Source organism: Microtus ochrogaster, linkage group LG2 (assembly GCF_000317375.1).
Source record: "Microtus ochrogaster isolate Prairie Vole_2 linkage group LG2, MicOch1.0, whole genome shotgun sequence".
In the NCBI taxonomy this organism is placed as follows: Eukaryota; Metazoa; Chordata; class Mammalia; order Rodentia; family Cricetidae; genus Microtus; species Microtus ochrogaster.
Window position 1 is genome coordinate 42,472,896 of NC_022028.1, and position 8,837 is coordinate 42,481,732.

At 45.1% G+C, this 8,837-nt stretch overlaps 1 protein-coding gene across 1 annotated transcript in view; it reads right to left on the bottom strand.

Moving 5' to 3' along the window:
* Window positions 1–223: 223 nt before the first annotated feature.
* Ube2d1 (ubiquitin conjugating enzyme E2 D1) overlaps window positions 224–8,837 on the bottom strand; it is a 30,530-nt gene continuing 21,916 nt past the window's right edge. Inside the window, exons 2-7 of the mRNA XM_005360164.3 lie at window positions 7,153–7,216; window positions 7,034–7,065; window positions 4,998–5,075; window positions 3,911–4,016; window positions 1,706–1,799; window positions 224–1,109 (exon numbers count right to left, since the gene is read on the bottom strand). Of these exons, the coding sequence (XP_005360221.1) occupies window positions 1,064–1,109; window positions 1,706–1,799; window positions 3,911–4,016; window positions 4,998–5,075; window positions 7,034–7,065; window positions 7,153–7,216 (420 nt within the window). The 3' untranslated portion in view covers window positions 224–1,063. The remainder of the gene's footprint in view (window positions 1,110–1,705; window positions 1,800–3,910; window positions 4,017–4,997; window positions 5,076–7,033; window positions 7,066–7,152; window positions 7,217–8,837) is intronic.

The following is an 8,837-nucleotide window of genomic DNA, read 5'->3' on the forward strand; positions in this document are numbered from 1 at the left end:
AGCTGGATTTTAAAGAACCCCATGATGGAAGAAGAGAACTGACTCCTACAAGGTGTTCTCTTTTCTTCATGTGTACCACAGAACTCACTCCCAAATTTCTTTTAAATACAAAAAAAGATTTAATTTTCCACATTGAAAATAGTCTTCATGAAAAAGTCTAGAGTTTTGATCCTTAAGGACAGATCAAGCAGTTTTGGTTTTTATATTAAGTAATCAAGACAGATAGTAGAAAAAGCATTTTATTTATATGGAAAAAGCTACAGTAAGATCTGTAAAAGGTGTCAATATAATATTGCCTATACAGAAAAAAATTAAAATGTGAAGAGCAACCAAAAAAAGAAAAAGTAACACACCTTCCTACTTAGCAGTGCAATTAATTCACATTGCAATAAAGTTAAGTCAAGTACAGTAAAACCAAAACAAGGGTCTCTCCATTCTAATCGGTATACTGGGAAATACAGTGTGAAGATCAGTTCCGGCTTAAGAAATATGCATTCAACCCACAGAATATCCTAAGACAAGGGGGCACAGTTAATTCATCATCAGTTGTTGGGGGCTTCAATACTGTTCACAGGGAAAAAAGTCATGAGTTGACATAGAATATATTTAGTCTATACAGTAAAAAAATACAAATTATAAAGTGAGCTAACAAAGAATGAAATCTGAATTCAGATTTATAAAAGTGATGACATCTTGGACAATACATACAGTGTTTCTCATGTAAAAACATCTCCTTTCAGCAAAAAAAAAAAAATCATCTAATCATCTGGTTGTTTCTCAGTGATGTCGCAGATCTTGCTTCGAAGATGCAGGTGTCCAAGTGTCTCAGAAACCAAAATAAATGTCCTCCTCAACGAGCACAAGATGCTGAATGCTCTCAGCACAGTTTCAAGGGTAGTTTTGGAGGTTTGTTCTGTCTTGCTTCAGAAACACATTTAAAATGAGTAGAAACCAAAGGGTTCATGGAACAAAGGAGACAGCCAACAGCGCTCGATTTACTACTAATGTTGAAAAAGACACAGATTTTACAGTACTCTGGTATAAGTGAAAGTGTTTGAAAACATTACATTGCATATTTCTGAGTCCATTCTCTTGCGTGCCTGTTGTATCTGTAGGCATACAAAAAGAGAGTAAAAACACACACGTTTAACCCGCAGGAGCCTCGCTCTGTTCAGAATCTGGTCCTCTGCCTCCTCACACAACTCCCACGCTCTCACAGGGTTTAGTCAACACAAGCATGCCAACACAAAAGCATAAACAAAGGACCTGTAAATTCCTAGATTACTCAAAACAAAACAAACAAGAGACAGAAAACCAACTTCAAATAGAAATCTATAGAAGCTACCCCGGAGGCAGGGTTATCATGCACCAGGAGGATGAAGCCACTGGAAGGAGAAGGTCAGAGTGGGTGGGCAGAGAAACAACTTTGCTTCCTAGGAAAAGATAGCCAAACAATGCCCAGGGCTTCCCAGTGATTAAATCCTTCCTTGTCTAATTTACCAGCTCAAAATGATAAGTGCACAGCACAGACAGAGAACACCTAACACCGACCCAGAAAGAGGTTTCTGTTTTTGTTTTAAAGACAGTTAAAAAAAAAAGTCTACGGGGGGTAAGGTAGGGGGGGCGAGGAACCTTACACAGAGCCATGGGGGGCAAACTATATTGAGATGCACCCAACAGGAAGTGTACGACAGGAAACACTTACTTTTCTTTGTCTGATTTATAGATCTGTGCAATATCTGGTACTAAGGGATCATCTGGATTAGGATCACAGAGCAGCGAGCATATGGACAACAATACTACATTGGGAAAAAAAGAACCAACAAGCATTCCATTAGGCGATGCCCTTGCTGCTTTAGAAAACTTACCCACGCGGAACTCACTGCACTGAAAATAAAGAAAACGAAAGAGGAAAGGGCCATGCAGAGGCAAGAGAGCAGCTCGGGGTAGGTGGCTTGCCAAGCAAACCTGAAGCCCTAACAGGAAGAGAGAGAGAGAGAGAGAGAGAGAGAGACAGAGACAGAGACAGAGACAGAGACAGAGACAGAGAAAACCAGCATTGTAAAACGATAAAAGCCACATGGGGGTTACATTTTTAGTGTTCTGCCTGCATTTATGCCTGCAGGCCAGAAGAAGGCACCAGGTTGTTATGAGCCACCACATGGTTGCTGGGAATTGAACTTAGGACCTCTGGAAGAGCAGTCAGTGCTCTTAACCTCTGAGCCATCTCTCCAGCCCCAAATCTCCCATTCCTTAAACCTCATATTTAACAAACAACATGAACTGTTTAACTTGTATATTATAAAAGAAACACAGAAGCTACCATGTCAAAACTTCTAATGTAAACAGCTACACTAAACAAAACAAAACAAAAAGACCAAAAAAACCTCCACCAGGCAGAGAAGCACATGCCAGCTATCCTAGAGGTCCTGGAACTCCTTTGTAGAGCAGGCTGGCTTTGAACTCACTGAAATCTGCCTGCCTCTGCTTCCCAAGTGCTGGGATTAAAGGCGTGCGCCACCATCGCCCAGCCCACTGCTGAAATGTTATGAAAGGATGCTGCATGACCATTTTAGGTCAGGAAATTGATCAGTTATAAATAATCGACCCAGACGTTCTTTGGCTTTACCTAAGACTTGAAACAATTATGGTTGTGGCCCCTGCCTCTGGTAAGACTATCCCACTTAAGAACAACCTATGGCGCTGAGATATAGCTCCATTGATAGAGTCCTTGCTAGCATGCACAGGGCCCTGGGCCCCATCCGTAACATCCAATGAAGGCTCATGCCTGTCACCTCAGCATCCAGAACATAGAGACAGAAGAATCAGGAGTTCAGTGCCTCATGAAACCTGCAAGGAAACACCTAACTCGAAATTATTAAGAAGAAAAAAAAAAAAGGAAAATGTGGTCACTAGTGCAGGGGCAGATGTGTGTAACCCAAACAGTTTTGTTTCCAACTGCCAGGTTCTATTCTATTAGAGACACTAGGCAAGGACTACTGGCACCGTATGCACTGTTGGCCAATGAGTGGAACCAAAATGGTTTCTAAGGATCTGCGAGCACAGCTGATGGCTCAGCAAAGAACAAGGTGATGCTGCCTGTGAAAGATGAGCACCAGCATGGGGCAGCTGCCAATCATGGTGATGCTGCAGATTCCTCAAGCTAGTCAGGTAAGCTACCTTCACAACATCGCTCTGCAGCATGAAGCAGACCTTTCCTCTTTAGCTGCTTATTTTACCAGCCAGTCCTCAAGTTGCTCTTTTTACTGTCAATAGACACTTTAATGAATGGGATAAGTCCCAAAATATGCCCTCCGCCTCCGTCAGACAAGCAAACTCCTCTTACTTGCACGACACTTACTTCTTTTGTAAAGACAGAAGGACAGACATCCAGAGGCTTATCATAAAATTTCCAACTCTAGCAATGTTTAAATTTAGATTTTCCTAATTTTAGTTATGTGTATGTGTGTCCATCCGTGCGGATATATATGCATGTACATGTGAGCGCGGTTGCCCTCGGAGGCCAGAAAAGGGTGTTGGGTCCCCTGGAGCTGGTGTAACAGGTGGTTGTGAGCTGCCCAACTCAAGTGCCTGAAACCTATGTCAGGTCTAATACAAGAGCAGTATGCACTTTTAGTCTCTGAGCCTTCTCTCCAGCCCTTAGTTCCAGTAATTTGAATCTCTGATCTCGTTTCTATTTACCCATCCATTCATTTCTCCCAACCCCAAAGCTTACTAAAAGCCCAAAGTGACCAAAAAGTTAACAGAGGAAGCAAAATCAAAAGATGAGAGTAAGCACAGAGGGTTGAAGCATTGTTTTTGTCTGATTATTGGCTTTTGTTTAAATTCTGATCCCTAGACATTGTACAATCCTCCCCATGCCTATTTTAAATCCATTAACTAAAATTACCTTTAGATACAGTCAAAGCTGGAGACCACTGGGACCGCAGGATATCAAGACAAATACTTCCATTGCTGTTTATATTTGGGTGGTAGATTTTTGTCGTGAAAGCAATCTACAAATAAAACAGAGCAAAAAGTGTTGACCGTCACAAACCACGAACAAGCAGGACGGATCCGCTCAAGGGTAAAATGCGCTCAACGGTACCCAGCTTTGGAACAGAAAACATCTACATGCAGCTCAGCTACTGGGGACTTGAAGAGCCTCAGGCTAAGCTCTGCTTCTCCTCCAGGTGTGGGGAGGCGTCTGGGGTGTAATGAGGATGTCTGCAATAGCCGGTGTGACCGGCTGAGTGGCACCTGGACCGACTGCTCTGGCTTTCATCACACCGCCAACTACTCCTGTTAACCCGCCCGTCAGTAATGCCCAGCGGGCCACCTGGAGCTATAAACAGGCCACGGAGTCCATCAGAGCAGAAGTGAGATGCCCCCAGCTGGTCACCTGTCCTGTAAAACCCACTGCGAATCTAAATCTCGACAAGAGCCACTGTCGGGTGATGTCATCCGTGTAAACTAGGTATTTTAAAATTGCTACAATTACTTCCCTAGCAGCTTGTATTCATTTTCCCTCCCTCGTGCGCCCCTCACTGCCCCTTCCTTGGGCTCTAAGCCTCAGAGAAGGCGTTTCCATCCCCTTCTGCCATTCAGTGTGCATCCTTCGTGGTTCCCATAGTGAGGGATGTGGTTGAGGCTCAATATGTGTTGGTGAATTCTTCAAAAAAGAAAGCAGGGTCCTCTTTGGAAAGATAATGTTAAGGATAGAAAAGCCTGATTCTTGACTACGAAAACATTCCAGACTACACATATCTCAAGGAGGAGAAGCCCATGAGCCTAACTGGCAGCCAATGCCACCTTTCGTTTTAACAGGCAAAGGCAACTACTTGACTAAGAAAGAGTATTTTGTGTTTCCGATCTGGAGGTTGTACCAAGGAGCTTGCCCTTGCTAACCTGCCCCGAATCTGTGACATCACGAGACCATCTCTAGACAAACAGTGGAAACCCCTGCTACGGGACACGTCAGTCACAGAAATAAATACCTTTGGTGGTTTAAAGGGATAGTCTGTCGGGAAGTGGACAGTGAGGAAGAAGACTCCACCTTGATATGCACTGTCAGGCTGAAATTACACAACAGGGCGCATCAGTGTCCGGCCACAACAGGTACACAAGCCCGAACGACTCCCCCGGGTGTGAAGAGCGTGAAAGAGATGGCCACAGCTTCTACACAATGCCGTCAAATATCAGCGTGTAAGAAGAAACATGATCCTAGCAGCAGACGTTGGAGTGATTTACCTGGAGAGCAGGCTCCTTGCCAGGAATGAGGTTTTCCAAGGCGCCCACAGAATTTAAAGGGGAGCAGACACGCAGAGCAGTATGATTTAACCAAACAGATCACTTACGGGGACCAGTGTAGACGTGAGGGTTGCTGCGAGGAAAGATAAGCGTCTAGAGCAGTCACCAGTATTTATAAAGGCCACGACTAATGTTTACCTTCTCTTCTCTCATTTCCAAACTTGAAGTTCTAATGCCCGCTTAAGCGCAACCGAAAGGGGGTGAGTAAGAGGGTTAAGTGGCACCATCACACAGTTTACCCGCCATATATTCATTTGCCAGTACTTTATATTGTAGAAGACAAAACTCCAAAACCTAGCCGGATGAATTCAGTATTCATGAAATATAGAATTAAGCAACAACTTTACCAGAGGAATTCAAACTTGGTTACCTCCTAAGTGGCAATAGCACACACACACACATAATAGCACACACACACACACACACACACGAAATATTAAAGGAGAAAAAACCAAAATATACCCTAAATTCTATTTTAGTTCCTTCATATTTACTGGAATGCATCAGCCTTTTCCTGCTTAAAGTTCTGCAAAAAGATGAACACATTCGTATTATATAATTATTCTTACTATGTGGCTGAGTTCTAGCGTAGTAACTGTAAAAAAACATTACGAGGCTAAGCGTGGCCAGCGTGGCCAGTGAAGTGATGTAACAGCGGGTGGTGGGTGGTGGAGTGGGTTGGTGCTACTGAAGCAGGACAGGCATGCAAAACAACCTCACAGTTGCCCACGACACACGGGTCACCTGGGAAATACCCTGGCGGCCCCAGCTCTGACGGCGAGGCACACCTTTAGATGACGGGACTTGGGAGGTTAGAAGCAGATAATGAACAGCAAAGAGAAGGAACCAGCTTCTTATTGAAAGCTGTTAGGTAAATATGTTGCATTTTCCCCCTCTAACATAACAACTTAATAGGATAATTTAGTCATTCAGGGTAATTCCTCCAAGGCTTTTCTTTGAAATTCAGCATTTTTTTTTCTCCCTTCCAGTCTTTGGATCTGAGGGCAAAAGATTTAAAACTCCACGACCGAGTAGATAAAGTGCCCCAGGGGAAGTATGTATGGCACTCAGGAAAGACATTGCTAGCGTGTTCTCACCCAGAGAGCAGACTGGAGCACAGCGCCTGCTCTTTCACAATTAGCATTCTGTTCATAGAAAGCAAAGCCTGTCTCAAGCCATCGAGGCTTCTCAGGTGGAGGAAGAAACATGGATGACAAAGAGGGGTCAGTTTAAGGCAGTGCAGCAAACTCCAAAGGTGACAAAGGCCACCCACAGCAGGGCTCCTTCCCCTTCTGCAGTCAAGAGCCACGATGAGACCTACTGCAGATGGCCACTTGCCGGGTGTAGCAAGTCCATTCCTGGGTCAGACTTATTGCAAACCTATGAACACTGTATATGGGCGAGGAATGCTCTGCTCCCTTTAAACACAGCAGACTCTGTATGAGAAAATTAACAAGGGCCAACACAGACGGCCTGCACAGGGAGCGTGACCTTGCTATATATCGGGGAGGTATGAGCACAGGGAAATATCGCTGTGACCCAGCAGGTGTTTGCCAGTGGTGCTTTAGAGAAATCGCTGCCACCCCCTCGGTCGTGTTTTGCTCCGTGAGTGATTCAGCGGAAAAGAATAGGCAACCTGAATCACAAACATCTGCTCACAGGTCAAAGGGCAAGAGTGAAGACCGGCCGCGGGGGTTAGTCCATGCGTGTGAGTTGTACTTACGGGCCCCATGATGGTGGCTTGCCAGTGGAACACTGAAACACAGAGGGATGGAGGTCACTTAGAGCTGCTCGAAGCCACCCTTTCAACGGTAGCAACCCCTAGCAACAGAGTAAACTTACGGTCATCTCCCACAGGTCCCGCGGAGCAGTGAGCAGGTGGGTCGCGCTGTAAATCACTTAATTCCTGAAGGAAAGCAGAAATACTTGCAGTTAATCCTTCCCTTTCTGAGGGAACAAGCACTGTGGACCCAGAAAGACACAAGCTAGGGACATCACGTGAAATTATTTTAGCTTAATTCTAGTCACAATGGACTCTGCCACCGAGATCCTTGATGAGACAGCTCCAGCCTCTGGAGAGATTTCAGCAGAATAAGACAGTGTTTTCCTTTAAGATTCCTAACATGAAAGCAGTTCATTCGCATCTCCTTACGCAAGATCGTATATGTCATTGCTACGCAGATGGTACCAACAAAGCCAGCAGGTCCTGGTTGGCACTGTAACTCATGCATGAGATCCCCAGGTTTTATTACCAGCCCCTTAAAAACAAGGTCTGACTTCTCATAAGTTACAATCTAATGAGCGGGCGTGAGGACTTGGGAAAAATGGATACTTAAGGAATGACTTGAAGCATCCAAGGATCTGTGTGTAGGATCTGTCCAGAAAGTGCTCCCTGCGTTAAGTACGAGAACCTGAGTTCAGTTCCCAGCACGCATGTACAAAGTCAAGTGCACGAGGCAAGCCCGTTAATCCCCGCACTGGCGAAAGAGACTGGAGTATCCTTGGGGCTGGCTGGCCAGTCAGCCTGGCTGACTCCAGGTTCAGTGAGAGACCTTGTCTCAGGAATAACATGGAAAAACCAAGTGAGGAAGATGCCTGACACCAATCAACGTCTGGCCTCTACACGCCCACATGCGCCTGTGTATTCGAACTCGCAAACACACATGTACACACACAACATACGAGTACAGAGTAGGAAGGCAGTCAGGCCATGTTCTGAAACCTACAGCGCTGATGATTCACGGGCCCGTCTCCATCCTTGAGGTTTCGGAGGGAAGGCCAATGGCAGACACAGCTTTCAGGCTGGTCAGCCTTGGCCCAGAATCCCAAATAGAAGTGCATCTACTGCCTTGAAGAAGTCACTTAATCTTCCTAGCCTTGGTTGGGAAAGAACTGACCTTCCCCAAATGAGTGAGGTATGACCTCAGTATTAAATACTGTGCACTGGAGGGATGGCTCAGCAGCTGAGAGCAGGCTCTACTCTCGCAGAGGATCTGAGTTCAATTCCCAGCACTTACACAACAGCCCACAAACATCTCTAACTCCAGCTCCAGGGAGTCCAATGCCCTCTTCTGGCCTCCACAGGCACCGACAGTAAGTTCGCGCGCATGCGTGCACACACGTAATTAAAGATGAATCTTAAAGAGAAAAGCAGTATCAAAAACCATACAGGTTGGGGAAGTAGCTCAGGAGCGGAGTAACTGCCTAGCATGTGAACGGCCTGGGTTCCATCCTTATCACTCCACAAAGGAAAAGATTATCCCTGAAGAACCCACTTTAGCTTGGAAGATCAAAGACAGTCTATCCCTGTGTCAGTGAAGCAGCAAGAGTTGGCACTGAGTGGGTCGAGCCATATGCCATGAACCTGGGAAGGCGTGTGGAAGCCATACAGGACCAGAACACACACCCCACGAAGGATACAGTGCTACACAAAGTGCACGGAGATAGTTTTTAGGAAGTAGTAGACTACATATTTTTGAGCGGCATTTATTTATTTATTTATTTATTGGTTTTTTTTTTTTTTTTTT